The sequence below is a fragment of the Solanum verrucosum genome, unplaced genomic scaffold (assembly GCF_900185275.1).
Source record: "Solanum verrucosum unplaced genomic scaffold, falcon-dt-bn FXZP01000040.1, whole genome shotgun sequence".
NCBI classification, from domain to species: domain Eukaryota; kingdom Viridiplantae; phylum Streptophyta; class Magnoliopsida; order Solanales; family Solanaceae; genus Solanum; species Solanum verrucosum.
Window position 1 is genome coordinate 1,260,233 of NW_026020323.1, and position 26,682 is coordinate 1,286,914.

The following is a 26,682-nucleotide window of genomic DNA, read 5'->3' on the forward strand; positions in this document are numbered from 1 at the left end:
GACTCAACGGTGAAGACGGAATTTCCATTTGGAGCTCGCTTCGATGAAAAGTGGGTCCCACACCCAGTATCATTTTGAACCAGATTCCACAATTGCCATCTAAAGCCTCGGGAAGTGAACAAAGGGTCGTTCTAGACCAAAATCGATCTTCCGAAGCTAACCTAGCTGTCAGAATTTTCATCTGAGCACGTCTTTCAAGAAGGTTGACCAAAGTCAACTTTTCAAGTCATTACAATATATATGCAATATCAGACACAACCATAGTGTATTGGTAGGATCACGCAATCAGTCCAAAACATGAATGTAAACACAACCAACACATATAATCAACAATTATGCAATAACCCAGACTCCAGTCCTCATCTCAAATAAGCATACACAAGAAGCATATCCTACATAATCACATATAAGTTATACTTGAGTCCAACTCACCTTTTATGTAACTCGGACCACTCAAGGATCCCACATACTACATCACATTGTAAAAGGGAAAACCCGATTAACTTATAGAACCATAGTTACACATACCGAGTTCTCTCAAGGAACCCACACATAAATCGTTAGTGTATCGACAAGGTACCTAGCCCAATCAGTGTTAGTATTTATATCAAGCATAGTATCCGAGTCAACTATTAGTATTCTTGTACCGGTGTAGTATCCAAATCAACCAGTAATCACAGACAATCATGCACAATCACAATGGACAATAACATTTGAGCCACAAGTAAAACAAAGAGGTTCATTACATGAGATTACCAACATGTTGTTATTTTATATGTTTTCCTTAACATGCATTGCACAAGTGATACTATAAAACATTAAACATTCATACAACATAAATTGAAAAACATACAAATGTCACCTACCACGAATAAAGCCTCTTGCAAACTCTATAGAATCCGAGATTTCCCTTTTTTCCGTGTCTTGCCTTATTATTGGTCTAAAAAAATAATAAAATACATTAATCAATTAAAATTGACCTAATTATATTCGAATTATACTCAAATCCTAACCTCAGGCCAATTCATGTTCAATCTATCCAAATCAGGGCTTTTCACATCATCAAATCAAGTCAGAACCCTCCCCTAAGAGTAATATCCTAAATTCTAAGGCTGAAAAATCAAATTACAAGATAGGGGAGTACTGAACTTACCTTTACCGATGATATTGATGGGAAATTACGTAGGAAATGCTTCAGTCACCCTTCCCAAACTCAATAAGAATTATGCAACAAATAGGACGTTTTAGGACTTTTTATGCATAAAATTCCGACTTACCCCGCTATAGCGATCTGACCTGCTATGGCAGCCCCATTATATGGCATTAACTCTGTTATCGCACATGTCTGCTTTAACAAACACTTCTCGATGTAGCAAATTGCACAAACTTCAGAGATGAAAAATCCTTTTTTCTCACAATATACCTTTTTCCTTCGACGTCCTGAACTATCCATTTTATGTCTAGATCGATTTTGAGAGTTTTACTGACCGAATTCAATTTTGTAAAGCCTTACAATTCCCTTAATTTCTTGGCTACTAGAAAATATAAATCAAGCCTAGTCATTTAACCTCACTCATTCATGAATGGCCCTAGACCTCACCTTGCTCAGATTCCATCGGAGACTAGCCTAGCCTAAAATTTTTAAGTCTTTACCCGTAGAATTTTCTGACCTGGTTTCTTTCATCATTGGCCTAGTCACAATATAGAGACATATCACAGAACATTGTATGAATTATGAAAACACACTAGAGGAGATTCACGAAGAAAGTTATAACTGCACTGTATGGGGCATATATTTACCACGTGTGGATAGTCAGAAATTGAAAGATATTTCGACAAATCAATATACAAAAAGAAAGCATAGTAAAATAGATCAAAATGGAGATAAGACGCAGAGTGGAGTTTCTTAAACAATCCAAGAAAGCAAGGAAATGCACTAGATTAGTAGATGGTATTTGTAAGTAGATTAGAATGGATATAGAAGATTATATGTTGTTTGTTTAGTGAGGTAAATTCCTGCTAACCTAGTGGGTTGGCTGGGATGTCATGCTCTTTATTTGTACAAAATTGTTTTGATGTTGGTATGGAAATATTCACATGAGTATACTTTAAAAAAAAAGTAGAAGCATACAATTATTTTTTCAAGACTAAAATATTCTTGCCATCTATATACATATTTATCAATATATCTCTTTTATTTGTTTGTTTTTATGGTGAATTTTCATATGTAGAGATTTAATTTATGAAATAAATTTTAAATTTATATTTCTTGATATTTTAATTATATTTAATGATGTTAATATTATATCAATATTTAATTTAATTTTTATTTATCTATATAGAATATTGATTGAAAGTTTAAATATGTGCATATTAATTTAATAAAAATAAAAATTGATTAAAAAAATTATAATAGATGCTTAAAATAATTTCTCTCTATAAAATCAATTTAATATTAAAAGTACATTGATACTTGTCTTTTTTTCTAATTTGATTTCACGACCCAAATTTGAGGTCATGATGGCATTGTAACACCCCAAAAATTTCTAAGTTAACACCCGAATCATTCTATAACACCTCGCAACTCTACTTTTAAAATTTCACCTCGAACATTGAGAACGGCTAAAAAGGGCTAAAAAACAAGTCCACAAACCCAAAATAGACCATGGACCCTTCATAGAATCCTAAACGGTCTTTTTAGGGGACCACGTTCTATTTAGGGCAAGGTGCCCAACCGTCCAGGGTTGCCAAGTGGTGAGTCACCTCGACGGTCTGTGGTGGCTTGTACGGTTCGTATAGGTCACCCATCAACTTTTAAGTTTAAGGTAAACTTCAAATGATCATATCGTTCAGAACATAACGAATTAGGTGGCCGTAACCTATCAAATTAAAGGTCTTTGAGTCCTTTTTCCAATTCCACCAAGTTTGCATCATTCCAAGTTTGGAGTAAAAAGTTATGCCCGTTGTAGTAAGGCCCTGTCAGACAATAGAAGTTTCACGGATGGCTATATGGCCAGTGAATTTCTGTGAAGCCTCCCTTTTAAGGCATTTTGTCAGTTTTTAAGTTGGGTTCATTTTAGTCTTTTTCCTATGCGTTTGGTACTTAAACTATATCACTTTAATATTTATTCTAAGTCTAAACCAAGACGTTTCACACCTTGTTAAGGTCTTATGAAGTGTTAATCAGTTCTTTTACGCTCATTAACACTTAGAGTTATTAGAGAAAGGTTCCACGAAAAGAAAATCTAGGGCTTCGAGCGTTCTTCGAGTCTCGTCGATTTCGCTAAGAATTTTGTTCTTCCAGGTATGTAAGCTTATCATAGTGTTGGACTAGTTCATCCCCATACCCTACATCTACTTTCAAATCAGTTAAAGAGTAATCTAGGGTTTTATCCTTAGATTTGAGTATCCTGAAATGAGTTATGTTATTGATTATGAGTTCCAAATCTTTGATCATAAGTTGTTATATATTTTATTATACATTGAGATTCTTGAGTTGATTCACTCATGTCTATATTTCAGCATGAACCCAATTTTGAGTCATAATTTTTTAGAATCATTTAAAGCAAACATTTTTTTGTCTTGAACTGATTTCCAATGAAAACAAAGATGAGCTTTGAGAAAGAGATTTAACCAAAATTTGAGCAAGAGTATTTAAAGTATCTTTTGAGAAGAGTTCAAGGGAACATAAATGGTTAAAAAGCAATATTTTTATATTGAGAAGAGAACTATGATTCATGATTAGTATCACAGTCGAGTATCATAAATGTGTAAGCAGTATGACATCTAAATATGTCATCAATGATTATGCAGTATGACTTTCTGAGTTATGAATGATTAGATCACAATAAACATTTGTTTTAAACTATTTTTTCTAAAAAAGTAAAGCAGAGTTTGAGTAAAGTTTAAAGAGAATTTTTTAGTAAAGTTTAAGGGAACTGAGTAGTCCCAAATGTATCATTTTATTACATTGAGAAAAGAGAAACTTTGATTTCTAAATATATTTCAGAGCAGTTACCTCTTTTAAGAGGATAGTTTGAGCAATTATCTCAAACCAGAGATTGAATATGTTTCATACATTTGAGCATGAGTATATATTTTATTAGGAATAGTATTGAGCACCGATATTGGAATGAATTCAGAAAATTCAAAATCCTTACAAACCATGTCTTTCCAACATGGGTACATGATCATACTTTTTAGATGAATCCTTATTGCTTAGTGGATCCACTTAGTTGAGAGGTTCTATATCCCAGAATGATATAGGACAATTCTAGCAGTGTTTACAAGACGTTATATCATTATGTAGCTCATAGTGATGGTTGTCGGTTAGATAATCTCCTAATAAAGTTAAAGTATATTTTAATATATCACTTATTATGTTGAGTTTAGAGATGAGTAAGTATTTTGTAAAGCTTTAAATGATTTAACTCCTTTATTTCTTTAAATTCATCTTGAGTTTAGTTTTTGTCTATTGCAGTCCTTTCATTCAGTTATTTTGCTTTGGCTATATTACAAACTCGTACATTCAAATGTACTTATGTCATTCATCCTGCATCTTTTTATGATGCAGATACAGGTGTTCAGGATCATCAACAGACGCTTCGTTGAGATCACTATACACTACAGCTAGCTTTTGGTGAGCCTCATTGTATTCCGAAGGACTTCACATTTACTTTCTAGTTAGTAGTTTTGAGATATCGTGGGTCTTGTCCCAACATCCTTCGTTAATAGTAAAAGCTTTATAGATAGAAAGAGTTGAGGAGTCTCTCAATACTTTATTTCCTTTAAAGATGTTTTGCAAACTATTATAATTATTGCAATGAGTACTTTCAGACATTCGAGTTGATTTTTATTTTGAGATCAAATTTCTATTTTAAGCCTATTATTGTTTGACTGAATCTTCTGCTAAGTAGTCAGTCAGGCCAAGTGTTTGCTTGGAGATAAGAAATGATTCTCGAGTGCCGGCCACGTCTAGGATGTAGGCTCGGAACGTGACATGCATATACCCAAGAACCCCAAGAATGGTGTGTAGGTAAAAAAAAATACACATACGAGGCTCATGAAGGGGATTCAGGTCACAAACAATAGAAGTAACAAAGAATATCCCCAAAGTCTGGTAGCATAAGCATAAAGAACATCTAATATTATCTCGAATCTAAAGTACATCTCTAGTTTTTGAAAAGTAAGTTAAAGACTTCAAACAAAGAGGGAGATTGATGATCCGAATAGCAGGTGCCTCTCCACAACTCCGAACGAAGGAACACCGCTGGAATCCAATGAGCCACTACAAGGCTCACCCTGACTAGAATTTGCATCAAAGGGATAACAGAAGTATATGTAAGTATAAACTAAAGTACTCAGTAGGTTAGAATCAAGTATAAGAAATTAAACATACTTAAGAAATAAATAAGTAAGCTTCCACCTGCACACAGAAAAGTCCCATTCCGGTATCAGTGCCACCAACTTATATAAAACAGTGCGAGTAAAGTAAACACATAAGGAGGTAGGTAACAATAAATCAATACGCAAACAAGTCACGCAACACAACAAAACTAACCAATGATGCAATGAGATGATGAAATGATGTGGCAGTACCAAGGTTGTCGTACAACTTGTCGTATACACCTTGTCGAACCTCTAGCTTCCAAAAAAGAGGGACACCAATCTCAATATCTCATCAACTTGTCACCTCAACATGGTCAAGGATATAAGTAAGGTGTCACATTTTCTTTCTAAAAAATTAGTATTCCTCCACTTTCTCATATTTTCATGAACCATGATATAATGCATGAGAATGAATATTTCACAATACATACAACACAAGATATAATTAGTTCAGTAAGAGTTGCAAATATCATCAAGTTCCCAATTCAACAAGTCATGAAATGTACTCTCACTGATAGGAATAGTGGAGGAAATTCATTTGAAATCAATCTTCACCACTAGACAATATATCTTTCATTTGAAGATGTTCATAAGTCAATTCATGCCCCTAACTCTGGCAATTTCTCAAGTATCACAGACTTCCTATAACATGAAACAGTATCACATAAGCCTCCACACAGTCTAAACATCATAGGAAGCATCAAATGAATTAGAACACGGACTTCATCACTTACCAACTTCTAAGGCATATACGACTACTCATTTCATAGTTAACTCCCTAAGAACGGGCTAATTACGAATCTCGATCTAAAAGAGGAATAGCCAAACCTAGCTCAAGACCGAAACTTCACTCAAACAACTCCACCGGAGCAAATCTCCAATCACGCACTACTCAGAATGATCCCCCAATTGTCAAAATTGGAAAGAGTTCATCAAAAGCAGCCCAATGATACCTATATTGATAGGTCTTGAAATTAGGGGAAAATAGTCCAAAAATTGGTTCAAAATTCGGAAGACTGAAACCTTATTTTTAATTGAAATTCATGTTCTACAAGTCATGAGGGAACCAAGGCTGAAAACCCCAATAAAAACAAGCGAGAAACAAGCCCCAAATCAAGGTTTTACTAGATTCTCAACCTGAGAAGAAAACCCCCCAAAACCCATTGAAATCATGATTTAAAATAGCTTTAGGAAGATAAAAACTTGGAGGGTTTGATAAAGGTTGAGTAAAAGAAGCCTACCCATGCTAGAAATTTCCAAGAGGAAATTAAAAATCGCTTCCCAAAGCTCCAGGGGTTTGAAAATGGTAATGAGATTTTTGAGAGAAATTTCGAATTTGAGTTCTGTTCAGGTGGATTTTACTCATCGCAATTTCGAGCCACTAACTCTCGCGATTGCAAAAGACACTGAAGGATTATCGCGATTGCGAGACACTTTGTCCGCTACAGTGAGAGCTTAAAAAAAGGAAATTCATTGCGAACGCGAGCCTATGGACCACGATTATGAAGGCCACGAGAAAAGGTACATCGCGATCCCGAGACAGAGAGTCACGATCGTGAAGATAAAAAATGACTTGCACCAAAAACTGTAAACCAGCAACTCAAACTCAAATAAAAAGCCTCCGGGTGGATCCTCGAAAATCGTTCGGGGTACGATAAAAATAAACTAGACATGCTGCCCCACTAAAATCGACATTCTGGACTCAATGAAATCGTCGAATTTAGGAAAAGAAGTCAAATGACGAAATTACCCTACCAAACAACTCGTAAGGCTAAGACTCATTTTTTCACCAAAACGCCTCAAAATGAATTTGTCTAACATAACTTTTTATTAAAAAACACTTTTCTAAAAAAAAAATATAAAATATTTTTTATAAAAAGATATTTTTAACCGTAATATCAAACAGGTTCTATATCTGTAATTTATTTATTGCAATTTTTCTGATACACTATGTTTCCAAAATTCCTATTCATATGACAATAAATATTACAATTACCTTTTCCCCAATTATGCTTCTTACTAGAGGGTCACATCATTCTGCCAGGAGCATTGCTTGCAAATTGTGACCACGCTTTCAATAATGTGCATCAATTGTGGCCACACTTAACCAAAGCCTGGCCACAATTTTTATGGCAAACAAGAGAGTGAAAATTGTGAAACCTTGGATATATTGCTCAAGTATATATGTTTTTTTTCATTGAATGAGGTTATATATTTATGTTTTTCTTCTATTTTGAATTATATTTATTTAAGGTATGTGTAACTTATTTTATACGACATATGCTATGTTGACATTTGATATAAAAGTATTATGTTTAATTTTTATTTTTATTTTGACTTTGTATTGTATTTTTGGCTCCAGTTTATTTTATTTTAGTAGTTCTAACTTGTTATTTTCACATATTATGTCATTCGTTTCTTCAGTTAAAATTGATAGATTATATAGTTTTCAAACATGAATTTCATGTTGTTCTTAAAATAATATATACTTTTAGTTTTAATGACTAATTAAATTAAATATTATTAATTTAAATTTTATATAAATTATATTAATATTTTTAGTTGAAAAAATATTTTTATCAATTAATAGATTTTTAAGAGAAATTATGTATCTTAAAACCTAATTTAATACTCATCATTTACAGAAGTGTATACTTATCAAATATTTTTTTTTAAATTTTTAATAATTAAGTATTTACAGTAAAACCTCACTAAATTAACATAGGTGGAACTAAGGCTGGCAAACGGACCGGTTTTTGTCCGGTTCGGTCCGATTCTGGTTCGGGTCCCGTACTGATAAGACCGGTACCGGTTGAACCGGTAAGGAACCGGTCTTATAGGTACCGGAACCGGTACCGAAACGGAACCCGGATTTTTATCCAGTTGATTCGATTCGGTAAGAACCGGTTCCGGTTCAGTTCAACGGTCAATTTATATTATTATTATTTTTTATTTTTAAATTTGAACGTTATAGAGCCGTTGGGCTGGGGCCCAAAACGGCTCCAAACAGCCCCCCACCCCTCTCTACCCTTTAACACTATAAATATACTCATATTTTTTTCATTTAAATCACAAATTCACAAACTATTTCATTAATATCTTATAAAATCTCTTAATTTTCAATCTCTCATAAATTCATAATTATTATTTTGTGATATTGACTTGAAGTTCGAATTTCAGAGATTTATTTGAAGTAAATCGGAAGCTTCAATTGGCATCTCTCAATTCCGGCTTTGGTTATACGTCTACTTTTACGTAGACGTTCGGTACATTCGTTCCAACTTTAATTTTTTATTTGTTTATTAATTAAGTTATTTTATTTTTTTGTTATATTATGTTTGCTTGTTTTTCATAATATTAATTATTTTAAACTTGAACATGAATTTTGAAAAATATAGTGGTAAAAGACCAATGTCGAAAAAAGAAAAATAATAGGGGAGGAGGAAGTAGTTCTAATTCTAAAAATTTGCCACCTCCTAGATTTAGAATTAATACTAATGATTATACTCATGTTGATGAAACTTCTTTTACACGAGACTCACGACCTATTGAATTTAATTCCGAAAATGAAGTAGATCATGAAACTTTAAATAGATGTTTTACTAATTTTGAGGAAGAATTAGATGAGGAAGTAGAAATAAATGAGGAAGATGATGAGACCCCTACCCCTACTAGTCCGGCTACCGAATTACCGAAACAAGATGAAGTCCCCTCTTTACCTACTTTTTCAAAGACCGCTGTACGTGTTAAAAGATCTTTAGTATGGAAATTTTTGGTACAAAATGAGGAAAACACTACTGTTACTTGCACGAAATGTAAATTGATCATTAAACATGTAACTACGGGTACACAAGGGGGAACGGGATGACTAAGAACACATTTGAGAAAGTGTAATAAAGAATTTGCTCGCCTAGATGATATAGAAAGGGCTAATAGAAATGGAATACCTCAACCTGAAAATTCTATGGGAGTTGGAGGTTCTAATATAGTTCAAAGTGTATTAAATATGACTAACCCGACTAGCCGAAGCACACACCGCACATATAGTAAAGAAAAAGATCGTAGAGAATTAGCTAAAATGGTTGTTGTTTGTGGTTTGCCTTTTTCATTTCCTTCACATCCTGGTTTTATTCAGTATATTCGGGAATTGTATAACCCAGATTATGAAGGTATTCCAAGAAGTACAATTAAAAGTGATCTTTTTAAATATCAAAAAGAATATTGTCATTTTCTTCGTTGTTTATTTGTTTATTATGATGGTAGATTATCTATTACTTCTGATATGGGACGTAGTCCTAATGGTAATGATTATTTTACAATTACTGTCCATTGGATTGACCATGAATGGAACATGCAAAAACGAATATTAAGATATAAATATGTTGAAGAAACTAAAACCGGTGCTTATATAGCAACAAAAATAGGCTCTATTTTACAATTTTATGAAATATGTGATAAAATAATGAGTGTCACTTTAGATAATGCTTCTAATAATTTAAAAACAATTGATTATTTAAAATATAGACTTTGTCCAATTTATAATGATTCTTTTCATATTAAGTGTGCCGCACATGTGTATAATTTGATAGTAAAAGATGGTATTTCTCAATTTGGAATTTCTTCTCAAAAAATTAGACTTGCTTGTAATTGGATTTTTAAAGCTAAAATAAAAGCTAGAATTACAGAATTTAAAAATCGTTGTAAAGAATGTGGACTTGAATATAGAAAAGTTCCAAAAGAAGAATGCACTAGATGGAATTCTTTATTTGAAATGCTTCAAATTGCTTATATTTATCAAGAGCCGGTACAATTAGTTTTTAATGCTCATAATGCGGACCTGAATTTGAGAATTGGCTATGAAGATTGGGAAAATACAAAAGAACTTATTGAATTTTTAAGTGTTTTTTATAAAGCAACAAATGCTGCTTCTGGTCAATATTATCCAACTATTTCTTCTGTTTTAGTAAATATTTGTGCTATTTCATCTGAATTTGCAAAATATAAAGGAAAAGATCGATTTGAAAATTCCCTTGCTTTTATGATTGAAAAATTCAAAAAATATTTTTTCCCTATTCCTCAAATCTATTTGACTGCTACTACTTTCAACCCAAATTACAAATTAAAAGGTGTTGAAAGAATGGTTGAAAAGATTTATGCAAATTTAGAAATTAAAGATGATGAAACTCCTAGTGTTGAAGATTGTAAAAGTAGCATATATATAAAAGCTAGAGAGTTATATAATACATATAAATCTATGGAAAAAAATATTCCAATAGTTGAACCTCCATCTTGTAAACCTAGAAGCGATGATACAGATAATTGGATTGATGATTATCTTGAGCTTGAATCATCTACTAATATTGATTTTGATTTATATTTCAATCAGGCACGGGAAAAGATTAGGCATGAAGAAGGACAACTTCAAGCTCCAATATTAGTATGGTGGAAGAATCGTGAAAATCAATTTCCGACCCTTGTTAGGATTGTTCGAGATGTGCTAGCGATTCAAGCATCATCGGTCGCTTCGGAGCAAGCCTTTAGTGCGGTGAGATTTATGATTGGAGATCATCGATATTCATTAGCAAAGGATAGTTTGGAAATATCGGTGTTGTTTCAAGATTGGGTCAATGCCGAAAGAAGAAATACCGGACTACCACAATTAAATAGCCAAATAGAAGACGAAATAGATGAAATATTTGGTGATAATAGTGATGATGGTATGGAAACAATGGAAGAAGAACGACAAATACAGGTTCCAAAAAATGTTTCTTTTGAAATGATACAAAAGTTACGAAAAGATTTTAAAAAGAGTTTCAATTGTTTGTACAATAATTAATATTCAATACCTAGATTATGTACTCTTTGTCTCTTTCTAATATTTGTATTGTACAATTTATTTATTTGAATAAATATACGGCTATTCGCCTTGATTTTCTTTTAAAATAGTCTCTTATATTTAATCCAAGTCATTTTAGAAATTTAATTTTCAACTATTTTAATATTAGTTTAAAGTTTAAACTTTAATATAAAATTGAATTTTAAGGTTTAAACTTTAAATTCAATATAAACTTTAAACTTTAAACTTTAAATTTTAAAGTCAATTTTAAACTTTAAATTCAATATAAAGTTATAAACTTTAAAATTTTAAGTCAATTTTAAACTTTAAAGTTTAAAGTTTAAACTTAAATTCAATTGAAACTTTAAAGTAACTTTAAAGTTTAAAGTTTTAAATTGAAGTTTTTTAATAATATAATTTTATTAATTAATAATATAATATTATATAATAATTAAAGTTAAAAAAAAAATAAAAAAATTACCGGTACAAAATGATCCGGTAAGAGCCGATTCCGGTCTGATCCAAACCGGTTCCAATCCGGTAACTAAGGGACCGGACGGAACCTTTGGAAATTTCCGGTAAGATCCGGTTCCGGTAACGAAATCCGGTAACGGTAAAATCGGTCCTGTTGATCCGGTCCTGTCCGTTTGCCAGCCTTAGGTGGAACCATGAAATATTATTATTTTATAGATGTATTTTTTAATCGATAAATTAATATTTATTAATTTAAAAAGTGTTTTTAGATTCAATAAAGGTCAATTTATTGAATTCACATAAAAAATAAATATACATAAAGTACAATGAATACATCAAAATGTGTATCTTACTAAATTATGTATCATATTTATTAAATTCATATATAAAAAAATACATAAAGTATAATGTATGTGTATGATTCATTGTAATATATTTTTTACCTTTGGAATCAATTACGTGTAATCACTTATCGCATCTAGAACTTAGAATTGTATGGTGCAGTTCGAAAAGACAACACCGAGACTTTTGGAGGCAATAAGAAAAGTTAGAGATGAGTTTCAACTAGATTTAAATTTTAACAAAAAACAAAACACAATAGAATCATATTTCACTAAATTGTCTTAGTTATGCTTGTATCTTTAAAAAATTATTAATTTATAATACTAATGAGACCATATATTTATAAAAAGGTCTTCTGAAAATATATTATCTTATCATCTTATAAAAGTAAGTAATTTTCTCTATTGTCTCAAGTTGGGAGCGGAGGAAAATATTATCTAACTGTATGCTTCCAATTACTTGTAATTGCATCATCATGATAAACAAACATATTATCATAATTACTACTAATAATTACAAAATTTTCAATTAACATATAACTTTCCAAACATACTCTTTCTTCAATTTACTCCCAATTCCCAATTGGTGAACTTATTTGCGCTTTACGTGATCGGAAAAAAATAAAAAATTATTATTGTTTCATATCTGTAACAATAAATTCAATCTTTACAATATTATAACAAAAAAATAATTTTTTTAAGAATCTCACAGTGTAACGAGCAAATTACTTTTTATTCCTACTTTTTTTCAATTCACATAAATCCTCTAAAATTGTTGTTATCCGAATACATCTCATTCTTTCAGATACATCACATTTAATACATAATACAATTAGTTTGTTGAGATTAAAAAGAAATTAAATATAAAATTAACTCTCAGTTTCCCAAATCATGCAAATCAATGATGTCAATCTCTCCCAAATAACAGCTTCAAACATTTCAAATTTTCTTCTCTCAAATCTCTTCCAAATATAGTAAAATCTATGCAAACACTTCTATTAAATGCATAAGATCAAATAATACATAAACAATATTTTACATTCTTGATTTCTTGGTAAAGAATTGAAGTGTTTTTTCAAGAAAGTATTTGCGAAAGAAATATTTTACTAATAATATATTTTGCAGTGATATTTTAAAAGTAAAAAAAAAATGAAAATTAACTGAATCATATCGATATGAAAAACTGATATGATTAGGACGGTTTTAGAAAAAATCTTATTTTTGGTTATATATTATAAAATATCCAAAAAATTAGAATGATATAATGTTTTAAAAAATAACCGGCTGAACCGCCCATTGACACCCCTACCCTCGAGTAAGAGTGGATTTGGCAAAAATGAAAAAGAAAAAGAAAAAGTCGAAAGAGGAGCTTGCAAGTAAAGTGGGATCTGGGATCCGTCTCCCTTTGCGTAGATAATCCCTCCATTTAAATTGTTATACATAGAATCGTTTGCGATTGGGATAAAAATAATGAAAATTGATTTGGATAAAATTCGATTTGTCCTTTTAATAAATAAATGGTGCAGATTTAACAAATTTCTTCAAGAACTGCAACAAAAAATGGTTAACATGAAATTTAAATTGATTGATAAGATTAATTAGTTGTTGAAGTTCCTTCCATGGAGGGCCTATCAGTAAGGTATCGAAGAATTTAAGTCGTCATCGTCAATGGCAGCCTCAAAGAAACTCTTTACTAACAAAGCTAAAAAGAAAAAAAACATTACTTCACTGCAAATCGATTTAGTGACTTGAGGTTTTCTAATTCAAAACAAGTTATGAGTTTGAGATATAACATTTTTTCTGTCTCTTTTTTTTTTTCTTTTTTTTTCGTTTCAATCTGCATAATTTCGGATTCAAAATGCAATGGAAATGTTTATGAGAGAAATTAAAGATATTCATGTAGATCCAAACCAGAAGATAATAGGAAAGAAAGATTCTTATTCATGAAATAGGTAACAAAGGTAGGATACAAACTAGAAAGACATTGTAAATTAAAGCTCTTATTTTAGTGGAAATTAAAAGTAGCAGCATAGACTTGATCCTTCTGGCACACAAATGCTTAAGCATCGATTTTGAAGGGCTCCAATGATGCGTGGTAAACTGATTTCTTGCTGAGGTAATGTGGCATAAAATCAATTCCCCAATTAAAGGATTTGAACTGTGGAGGATTCTCCGGACCAACAAGTGCTTTTGCAGGTTCAACAATATCGTGTGGGCAAATAAAAGTACCAATGGAGGTTCGTGAATGAGTTGTGTTTGTCACCACACGATGTGCAACACTAGTTAGCTTTCCATTGCTAACTACCTGTATTTATACAAAAAAAAAACAGAGCAATAAGAGAATCGCACGGCGGCTTGTTGTAGACCATGAAAATTAAGAGAAAGTGTTACACCTACCGTAATTGGTAAACCAGAATTGACCACAAATGCATTTTGGATAGGCTGCACACCAATCCATTTGTCATCCTTCAATATTTGAAGACCATACACTTCTTGTTGGATAATGGTTATGAGATTAGGATCACAATGTCCACCAACTCCCAAGGTTAAACTTGGATCTGGGCATGCTGGATAGTGATTCACAAGCATTCTCTGCCCAAGTTCTGTGTCAAAGAACCCTGCCTCCAAACCTAGCCCTTCAGCTAACAGACCCAAGATAACTTTGCTCACCCTTCTCAATTCATCTCCATATGCACCAATAACCTCCCTGAAGGACAAGCAAATACTAGGTAAGAAAAATAACAAGAGGGAATTTTACTAAGCATAGTTTAGGTAGGTACCTATATCTTGGAGGGTTACTAGGCCAAGTTTTTCTGTCTTTCCCATCAAGATTGCAGCTATGTTCCAAGACATCTCTCCAGTAACGATGCTCCTCTGAATCATAATGCTTAGCGCTGCTACTGTACAGTGTAGCTGCACCCCTATTTGTATCATTAGCTGCATCCTTTGCATATTCTGCTTTCTCTTCTGCTGGCAGACTGAAAAATTCTTTGTACACTTTCATTGCTTCATCCATTAGATCTACGGGTACTCCATGATTGATTATCTATTTCATCATTTCAATTTCAGATCATCTTTAAACACAACAAAAAAAAAAAAAAAACAAAGAGAGTTGTACTATTGTATAAATAATAAACCTGAAAAAACCCATATTCTTCAAAAGCTTTCAAAAGATCTTTAACAACAGCACTTCGTTCTTCACCATTAGCTTTTCCCAAATCAATGACTGGAATAGTGTCCACAATTTCAACTGTATCCGATGGTCTTTCATGCACTGGGATGCAATGACTTGGAGGAACTGCTTCTAATGTGCTTGACCAGTTTGAGAGAAGCTCCGCCATTGTCAATGAATCTAACCAAAACAAAAAGGGTAAAAATCTGAACAAATAAACAAAGAAAGAGCAAGAAGAAAAGGGGGAAAATGATTTATTTACCTGGGAAAGAAAGAAATCTTCTAAATGTTAATAGTACTTCTTTAAATTGTCTGATATCTCATTTGAGGTATGGAGGGCCATTTATAGGGAAGAAAATTGCATAACAAAGTCCTCCAAGGGTATAGAAATTCTACTAAAAATCCAAAATTTATGCTAAGATTTTTTAGAGCTTGTTAGGCAATTGTCACTGGAAATTACTTTTTTTTTTTTAGAAACACTTTTTAAAATAATTTTTCAGAAAAGTACTTTTTGATAAAACAAAACAATTCGCATTTGGGTAATTTTAATTTTAATTTTTATTAAATTAAAATATACATATTCAAAATTTTCAATTAATATTTTACATAGATAAATAAGAAATATATTAAATATTGATATAATCTTACACATATATTGTTGTAACTTTTTTTATAATCCTACAAAATAATATGTAAACTATATAGGGGTGTCAAATGGCTGAGTTGAGTTGAAACGAAAGATATTAAAATGGGTAGGGGTGTTCATGGTTTGGAGAAAAACCGTTTCAAACCGAAATATCGAACCACACCGATTTTATTTGGGTTAGGCGTTATTTGGTTTTAGATTTCTAAAAACCGGAAGTATTTGGGTTGGTTATGGTTTGTTCGAAAAAACCCGAAGAAATAACCAAATCGACAAATTATATACATATATTTTACTATTACACATACATACTATATTATTTTTATATACAATTTTAAAGATCTTATATGTGTTTTTATCAAAATTTATTTATAATTTAGCAAAAATATCCAAGGTAAGAATATTTATCTCATTGGTTTCATGTATATGATTGTCTATGACAATTCTTTATGAGTTTGAAAATGTCACTTTCTCTTCCCTCTAGGTTAAAATAATGAATTTTGAAGCTTTATTCATAGTAAAATCAATGATTTAAAAGTTATGTAATGTCAGTCGTTTTAACTATTTTCATTTTGAATCGATTGTTTATGTAATGTCAGTCATTTTAACTATTTTCATTTTGAATCGATTGTTGTCACTTTTTTTCACATTTTGAATGAATTGTTTTCGTTATTTTTGTCTATGGTTAATAACCGAACCGAAATCGATAACAACCAAATCGATAAATACATATTATAGTTGGTTTGATTTGATTTTGATAATTTTAAAACTGATTAAGTTGATTTGGTTTTGGTTTTGACCAATAACCGATTCAAACCAACCTGTGAACACCCCCTAAAAATGGGTTAAAATATAAATCAGGTTGGGTCCGGACCGCCCAAGTTTACTTTGGGTTTAAATGAGTTGGACTTAAATGGGCTAGAAGATATAAAATAGATAGTAATTCATACCATCACTATTGGAACATACATTATATCAATGCAAATAAAGAGACTTAAAACGGGTTGAAATTGGAGATAAAATTGGGCTCAGTTAAAGATTCTTTAAGCTGGTTAAGACTTGAATAAATTGAGATTGAACCTAATTCAAATAATCTTGAACCAAACCCATAAAATTCTAGACAGATTGGGTGTGTTACCTATACTTGGGCTCATTTTGACACCCCTAAAAATATAAAATAACACTATGTAAACGTAAAATAAAATATATTATATAAAAATTTAAAATAGAATTCATAAATAAAATTTAACCAAACTTATGAGATGAAATTATGTTGTCGACACGTATGGGAAAAACCTATGATGAAATCCATGTTAAATCCTCCTACTTCCATGTAGGAACATTGATATCCTGAGTCATGCCTCATGATCTTTGGTGTTCAACCTTTAGTTGTTCGTAGTTTTGACACTTAGTCGTAAATTCTGTGATACCCTTCTTCGTGTCATTCCACAATTAGATTTCCCAATGCCCATAAGTCATGGTACATTTTAGTGGCTCCTGAGTGAATAGATTATCGAGAACTATGAGCAATAGAATCAGTTGGCTTAAATCATCCATTTGTAGAACACACTAACGATTTCGATAACGAAGCACACATTCCCTCTCTTTGGAGATCTCAAGGACTACTTCAATTAATTCAACAAAGGTTAGATCATCATCCTGCTTTGCCTTAACATCTATCACACGAGATGATTTTAAATTATTCTGAACAGTAATTCCACCATCTATTGAACCCACAAAACAAACTCCCAAATGAGCTAGTCTATAAACATCATAAACTAATTTTTTTCTCCTCCTCCATATGAGCGACATTGGTCAAAAACAACCTGGTAAAAGTATCTGCCAATACATTAAACTTACCCAAATGATATATGACACTCATCTCATAGTCTTTTAATAACTCAAGTCATTTCCTTTGACAAAGATTTAAGTCTTTCTCATTGAACACATACTGAAGGTTCTTATGGTATGTAAACACGTCCACATGAACACCATATAGATAGTGCCTCTAAATCTTTAAGGAATATACTACTTTTTCTAACTCAGGATCCTAAGTGGGGTAATTCTTCTCATGAATGTTGAGTTGGAAGCATAAGCTAAGACCCATTCATGTTTCATTAACACACTACAAAGGTCAATTATGAAAGTATCACGATAAACGTCAAATTCATTTGAACCCATTGGTAGAGTCAAAACTAGAGTTGAAGTACGTTGTCTTCAACTCCTGAAATTTGTTCTCACAAGATTCGAACCACGAAAACTTTGCCTTTTGAGTCAGTCTAGAGAAAGGACAAGTTATAGAGAAAAATCCTAAACAAATCATCTATAGTAACAAGCTAAACTTAAGAAACTCATGATGTCCAAAAGAGAGAGACTTATGTCAGTTCTTAACTATTTTGATCTTTTGAGGATCAACCTGAATTCCTTATCCTGGGACTATATGGCCAATCAATGCTACTAACTTCAACCAAAACTCACACTTGTTGAACTTAGAAAACAACTGATGGTCATTAAGACCCAATCAATGACGATCATGTCCATTATTTGAACACTCTGTTCATTAGGTCCATAAAAGTTATGGGAGAATTGGTTAGACCAAAAGACATCACAAAAAAATCATATTGAGTTTACCAAGTTCTGAAAGTTGTCTTCATGTCACATTCTCTGACTCTAATATGATGATAGCTGGATCTAAGGTCCATCTTTGAAAAGACATTGGCACCCTGGAGATCATCGATCAATTCATCAATCATGGGAATGGTGTACTTATTTTTGATTGAGACTTTATTCAGTTGGTAGTAATCACTACATAATTTGAGCGAACCATCATTCTTATGCATAAAGAGAACTAGATCACCCCATGGAGAGATACTATGAATGATGAAACCTTTATTTAAAAGATCTTTTAACTGATTATTCAATTCCTTAAGGTAAGTTAAATACATTCTATAAGGAGAAATTGAGATCGACTGGATCTCTAGAAAAAGGTATATTCCAAAGTCGATTTCCATTCGAGAGGGATTTCAAGAAGATCTTATAGAAATATTGGAAATTCATTCACTACTGAAACTGAGTGAAGGTTTCAGATTTTGACCTATATACCTTAACCAAAACTAGATGATAAATACAACCTTCAGATATCATTTTTCTGGCCTTAAAAGTAAGAGACAAACCAACCTATAGGAACTAAAGTACTACCCTTCCATTCTATTATTGGTTTTTGGGGAAGTAAAAGTTAATGACTCTAGTTCTAGTGTTAACTCAGTCATAATAAGAGTATTACCCGTCCATGTTAAGAATGATATCAAAATCAAACATGTCTAACTCTACTAATCAACAAAGGTGATTCTCTAGAAAATTGAGATGGGGTAATTTTTGTATACCCATTTAGCTAAGACTAATTCACCAATAGGAGTAAAGACTGAGAAGGGTTCTAATAAGATCACGAAACTGGCATCAAAATTCACATGAATATATGGAGTTACGAAGGAAAGTGTGGCTCCTAGATCTAATAATGCATAACATCAAGCTAAAAGACACGTAAGATAGTTTTGACTGCATGAAGAGAATATTTCTAATCCTACCAAGTCTGCAAATCATAGAACCTATTTTGGTGTTGACAACCACCAACACTAGATGAGGCACTCCTCTAAGTTGGGCGACCTATTAGAGCTACTGAAGGGTTGGTCTTAGTCTATTGATTAGCATATTTACCCCTAATTCAGGCCAATGAGAACTTCCTCAATTTGTGGCCTTGCTTGCCCTATTCAAAGCAGTCACCACTATCGGTTATACACTATTTTAGATGGTTCATACTACACTTCTTAAAAATCAAAAAAGGGCCTAGTGCTCTATCCCTATTATCCTGTCTAAATTTATGAACTACGGCACTGCAAAAGATGAGTGTAGACATGAAAAATTTCTGAAGAAACTGAGAGCATTTGTCACCGCTCAATTTTTTTTTAGAGTAGTCTACACTACATGTCCTAGACCTTTCACCAGACCAGTGGTAAGTAGAAAATGAAAACTTGATCAATAAAAGACTAGTTATCTCACCATCCACTAATGAGACGTGAAACCAAACTAACCTTTAAAAGAGAAATATATGTCTTTTGAAGATATAGAGTTTGATATTAGAAATCTGGATATGACTAATGTGTTATGTTTCCATGACTCTTTTTGGTCAACATGGATAGATCAATAGTGAAAGAATTGTGTCATAAGACCTTTTGGATAGTGATTTGAGAAATTTTAGGCTAGACCAGTCTAAAATAAAATTTGAATGAGATACGGTCTAGAGCAATCCAAAAATGGATTGGGTGGTATGTCTAATCTTGGATTAGGATTTTTATTAGCTAAAATATGGAGTCCATAGGTATTTGCATAAGTGAATTCGAGTAAGTAGAACTCCTGATATCTAACTTTGCGTGAAAGGGGTTAGTTTAGAAAATCAAGATTTCAAGTTATGTTGCGAAATAGGGACTTTTGAAGAGAATTCTGAGTCTATGTCCCATGTAATCCACTATAAAGGGTGTCACGCCTCTAAATCGTGGCAAATAAATTACCGCTATAATGAGTGGTCCCTCAATGATGGAACCGTTATAGCGAGGTTAGTCCCCGGGTTAAAAACTAATTTCCCCTAAACTGTTCATAATTCTACAAACATGTTTTGGGAAGAATGGGGCTATTTAAGGTGAATTTAAATCTATTTTCTTCAATTTCATTAATAAAGGTAAGTTGATTACTCCCGTTCCTTGATACAATGATTCTTAGGTCTTAGAATCCATGTTGGGTGACCTTAGGGTAGAATTGGACTTAAGCTAATGATGGAAAAATCTTGGTTTGGCTAGAATTATCAGCCCTAAGTAAATCATGAACCATCAACAAATATAGAGTATAGTTATTTAAATAGTAGAATAAAAAATAAGCAAACTCGAAGGAAAGGAATTCACGATCATAGATATGTGGGTAAATACTCTAGCTTTGATCTTCTAACTGAAATTGTAGTTTTAGGACGTAAGGAAGAACTAAGTTCCTTACTATGATAGTCTTACATACCTTAAACACTCCACAAATCTTGACAAAGAACCCTAACTTAATGAAGAACGATCAAAGAAGCTTTCTTGAGACTTTTGAATTAGTTTCTTGCATGCCATACGGCCAAAGGTTTAGAATTCTATTATCCGTTCAAGATTAGAAGGAATATGATTTGGAAGCTTGAAATATGTCATGACTCAGATCGTCATGATTGACATCCACACTAACTCTCTGGTGGGAGAACCACTACTACAACTCAAACCAGATAACTAAACCAAAACTAAGGCATTTAAGTTACGGAAGCAAGTTAACTACTAAGGAAATAAATAGGAGTTCCCATAAACTCCAACAAAAGTCTAACAAGAACTAATAATGCGGAAGAAATAACCTAGAACCTGAAAGTCAATGTACCAAAACATCTAACAATGAACCAAGTCTAAACAGGAAGGGACACAAACCCATACTAAAAACTAACTAAAACAAATGGCAGCCCGGAAGAATTGGTTCACCCTTGAATTCGAACGATCACTGATCTCCTAAGTGAGGTCTATCATAACCGCTTGAAGATGCCTTATACTCAACAAAATAAGAGCAAGTGCAGTATCAGTACACAATCATAGTGTACTGATAGGATCACGCGGCTATCCCACTAAGTGCAACATAAGCAAGTCAAGACAACATTATAATCACATGCATATATATATATATATATATATATATATATATATATATATATATATATATATATAAGCATATACAATATTATCAACATTTACAAACAACAAGCAACTTCACATTTTATATCAACTCATTGGTCCTCTCATGGAACCCAGACCCAAATAGTTAGCATACCGGAACGTGGTATCCAATCCCATAATTATGCCGAAACGTGGCAACCGATCCCATAGTTATGCCGGAACGTGGCAACCGATCCATTCAACACCCCACAGTCACAATCACAAGTATATCATCAAGATCATACATTTAAGTCATGATTTCATGGCAATCATCATTCATCTATCTCATTTACAACAAGTGTGATCAACATTGCAACATTCATACATATACATGTATCAAATTAAGCAAGAACAAACATACATCACACAATCATAGAATCACAACCATCACCTACCTCGAAACAAGCTTGAAACCCTAAGAAACTTGATCCTTCCCTTTCCGGATTCATTCCGTTTGTTCTTGATCTACAAACAATCAATATAATACGGGAATCAATAAACAATCATTAATTACCCAGATTGCTAACAATTCTATGAACCCTAGATCAAACTCATGATCCCAATTATCCCAATTAGGGTTGTTTCCACCATATAATCCATAACAAAACCCTCCCCCATCAATATTTACCCATTCTATTATGTTCTACGGATCGAAAAATGGATTCGGGGAGTGAAAATCTTACCTTTAGCCTCAAGAATGGTGAAAAACGAGTAGGAGTCCTCTGGGGTTTGTACCTTAGCTCTAAAAGTTGAAAAGTGCATAATGAGGTCGTTTAGGGGTTTATTAACGATTTTAATTCGCGTCGAGCCCACCACAGCGGCCACCACCCCTCCAAAGCGGCCACGCCAGATGGGCAAAACCCAGTGCCAAAATGGCATTCTCGAGATAGAGAGCTAATTCAAGAATTCCAAAATTCTCATTTCACAACTCACCTCTAACCTACGACGCTCAATAAATACCCTTTACGCTAAGATCGATTTCGAGCATTCTACTCGCCCGAATTCAATTCCATAAAGTCATACGGATTCCTTAACGAGTTATCTAACTACTCATGTAATCAAAATCATAATTACTTCACCCGATTGTTACCAGATTTCCCTACACCTCAAGGACTCTGATTTCGTCTAAATCTGGACAAGGTTTGGAACATCCAAATACTACGAAAAAGTTTTTTGACCCCAAACTTTCCCCCGTTGGCTTTTCCATAACAACGGAAATAGGTCGTTACAAAATCATAAGAGAATGAGAGAAAAACGCTTCTAGGACTTGAAAGAATGACAAACGATAAATACAATTGGATTAAAACCAATGTAAAAGGTTCCCTGTTGGCCCACTTGCATTTTCACGTGTGTTTCGTAGGTATGAATTTTCTACACGCAGGCAAAAGCATATCAAAATAGAATGTCTATTAATGTTTCCTTCATTTGCATCCCACATATGTTTCGCAAGTGTAGATTTTCTGCCCGCGGGCAAAACGCATGTCAAAATAGAATGTTTCACAAAACTAAAATAATCATAACTTTTGACTCGGGTCTCGGATAGACTAAAATGATTGAGAAACAAGACTCAACTACCTTTAATTTGGTAGGTAGTATGTTTCATAAATCATCATATTCTAAGAGATATGCTCATTTGAAGTTGACTCGAGTGAATTTTGTACCAAAACTCAATTGGTATGGAAGCTTTCAACTCAACATTGTGTTAGATGATTCTTATGACTTTAATTCACATGCAATAGACTTCCCTAACATAGGAATTGATCATATCACCTATTTACAAATATAAAACATTTAATCTGGGTCTATACTTATACGAAAAATAGTTTGGATCTTAGCTTAGAATTTATGAGGTGTTACAAGATTTCCCCCCTTGTAATCATTAATCCTCAAATTAGGGTCAAGCTAGCTAACCAACAAAAGCTAAATTCTATAATCTTAAGTTTCTATCAAGGTCTGAAGCATTTGAAAAAAACACAAGGCATGAACATAACTTAGAAACTAAAAACTTAAAACATATGATATAAGTGTTGAATTCGAAAAAAAAGGTGGGTCAACTTTCGCATCTTAATCTTGAGGGGTAAAAATTTATAACTTTCATATACTCTTCGACCTCCTATGTTGCCTCCTCCACAAACTTATTCCTCCACAGTACATTTACTGATGCAACCTTGTTGGTTACATTATCCCCCTTTGTCAAAAGCCATCATCTTTTACTTACGAACTTTTTCTTTTAACTAGAGTAGGATGGGGTTATTGTTCTGCTTTTTTTCACTTTCATCACTATGATTGATTGAGCCCTATTTTAAACAAGCACACCACCTTCCTCAAATTCTAAATTACAAACTCCTAAACGGGTAAGTCTATGCACATTCCGAGTCAACTTTTTATTCCCCTCCCCTACATCAGTGGTACTTTCCATGGATAATCTACTAGGAGCACCAACAATAATATTAACTTTATTTGGATGGTAAAGAATACCCATATCATAATCTTTAAGCAATTCTAGTCATCTCATTTGTCTAAGGTTCAGTTCACTTTGGATGAAAATATACTGAATACTCTTCTGATCAGTGACAAATCTACATGCACACCACATATATAATGACACCATATCTTTAATGCAAATACTATAACTGCCAACTCGAGATTGTGAGTAGGATAACTTTTCTTATGGGTCTTAAGTTGTCTAGAAGCATATGATATAACATTACCATTATCCATCAAAACAAGACCAATATCCACTTTGGATGCATCACAATATACAACAAAACTATCTATAACCTTTTGAAGGGTTAACATTGGAGCAGTCGTCAAACTAGTCTTCAATTGTTGAAAGCTTTTCTCGCAAGCCTCATACCATTAGAATTTGTCTTCTTCTAGGTCAATATAGTCAAAAGAGATGCAATAAATGAAAATCCTTCTACGATCCTTTTATAATAAATTGCCAGACCTAAGAAATTTCTAATTTCAATCGGCATTTTGGGTCTGGGCCAATTCTTTGCTTCCTCAATTTTCTGATAGTCGACTTGAATACCTTTACTAGAGACTATATGGCCTGCAAACGCCATAGACTTACATAAAAATTGACACTTGGAAAACATGGAGAATAACTCACAGTTTGTAAGAGTATGAAAAACTATCTTTAGGTGACTAGCATGATCTTCCTTACTTTTGGAGTAATTAGGATGTCAACGATGTACACAATAGCAAACATGTCTCGGTGTTGCTTAAGTATTCTATTCATAAGATTTATAAAATATATATGAGCATTAGTCAAATCAAAGTACATCAAAAGGAATTCAATGTGACCATAATGGGTCTTAAAAGTTATCTAAGGGGTATCACTTTCTCTAACTTTCAACTAATAATAGCCGGATCTGAGGACTATTTTAGAGAAATTGGTGGCACCCTCAAGCTAATCGAACAAGTCCTAGGGTGATTCAAAATTCATCATATCTAACTTAACTAAGTCAGATGTGGTGCCTTTATGATGGATAAAAAGGATGCAATTTCTTTAGACTCTTTTAGCCAATATTGATTCGCCAATAGGAGTAGAAACACTAAAATGCTCTAGAAGTTGTTTGAGACAAATCCCAAACTTTACAGCAGTATACAGTCACAAAAAATAAATTAGCATCTAGATCAAGTAGATCATAAGTATCTATACAAAATAATTTTAGCATAACAATAATAACGTTTGAAAAGCTCTTTTGATCATGATAGCTAGACATAACATATAGATTTTTTGACCTCCTCATGCTGCTGATATAGTGCCCTTCTGGGCAACCCTGCGTGCTGGAGTTACTTAAGTATAATTTGCTCTGTTGACTTTATTACCCTATCTCATAGTCAGATAATATCTCAGAAAATAACCCAACAGACCACACTTATAACAATCACTTGTCATCATGACCTCTCCCCCCAAATGGGACCTACAACACTTGCCACAATGTGAGTTTTAAGTTGTTTATTGTGCCACACTATCCATTGTTGGCGAACTCAGAGATCTGTGATTCTGGTTGTTCTGAAACCTTTCATAATTTTTTTCTTCGGTGCAAGTGCACTAGTTATTGATGGTGCAAGTTCAAATTACCTTCTTTAAAAGAAAGATTTATTACCACTTTCCTTCTTCTGTTGATAGGGCTCATGACTAGGTGACTTTGCCTTCTTGCTTTGGCGTTTCTCTCTATCTTTATGCTTATCTTTCTCAACCAATCGAGCATACACCATGAATCTAGAGATGCATATATCATTGATCAATAGAGTACCCTTGCACTCCTCCTTATATGTTTATCCAATTCAGACACAAACCTCATCATCCTAGCACTCATTATGGGACCATCTCTAGAGCATAGAAAGATAATTGGGTGAACTTAAGGTCATACTCTTTCATGCTCATAGTACCTTGCTTCAAACCCACAAACTTTTCCACCTTAGCCTCTCTCGGCTCTTTTAAAGAGAAATTGTCCAAAAATGCTTCCTCAAAGCTATCCCAGACTACTGGAGATGCATTCACACCATGACCTTGTTCCTATTGATCATACCACACGTTCGCAACATCCTTGAGCTACGTTAACACATGAGTTAGGAGAATTTTCATAGATTTAAACTCTGTCGCAAGAACTAGAGTATAAAAGAAGGTAACATTTCTTAAAATTTTGTAGTCCCCCAATAAATTATGTGGCACGCTTCTCATTCATAAGAAGGACTTTATTAGATATGGCTTCATAAAAACCTTAGAACATCTATATTTTTTTTTATCTTATACCAAGTTTGTCACGCTTCAAGCCTAGATCCTGGGTGTGACTGGCATTTAGATCATTTACTTCCCAAGAAAAACCTTGATTCAACTTACAATTAAACTGGAAGCTATAAGAATTTATGTGAAAACGTTTTAAAAATGAGTAAACAATTGTTGTAAAAAAACAAAACTCCAATAGTTTTATAAGTAATAAGTCGTGATAATGAATATTGATAAAATAACTGATAGCATGACTCAACTAACTCGTTTATAAAGCCTCTATAACTACATATATATAGATTGAGATAAAATT

The 26,682-nt window shown here is 32.9% G+C and overlaps 2 protein-coding genes across 2 annotated transcripts in view; both read right to left on the bottom strand.

Moving 5' to 3' along the window:
- LOC125835507 (OVARIAN TUMOR DOMAIN-containing deubiquitinating enzyme 11-like) overlaps positions 1-26,682 on the bottom strand; it is a 233,184-nt gene that overhangs the window by 139,150 nt on the left and 67,352 nt on the right. The window lies entirely within an intron of this gene.
- LOC125835484 (hyoscyamine 6-dioxygenase-like) lies at positions 13,958-15,581 on the bottom strand. The gene is made up of 5 exons (XM_049514618.1): positions 15,474-15,581; positions 15,177-15,391; positions 14,820-15,085; positions 14,433-14,746; positions 13,958-14,340 (listed from the first exon to the last, which is right to left on the bottom strand). Exons 2-5 carry the CDS (start codon positions 15,378-15,380, stop codon positions 14,099-14,101), a joined length of 1,026 nt encoding a protein of 341 aa, XP_049370575.1. The 5' UTR covers positions 15,381-15,391; positions 15,474-15,581; the 3' UTR covers positions 13,958-14,098.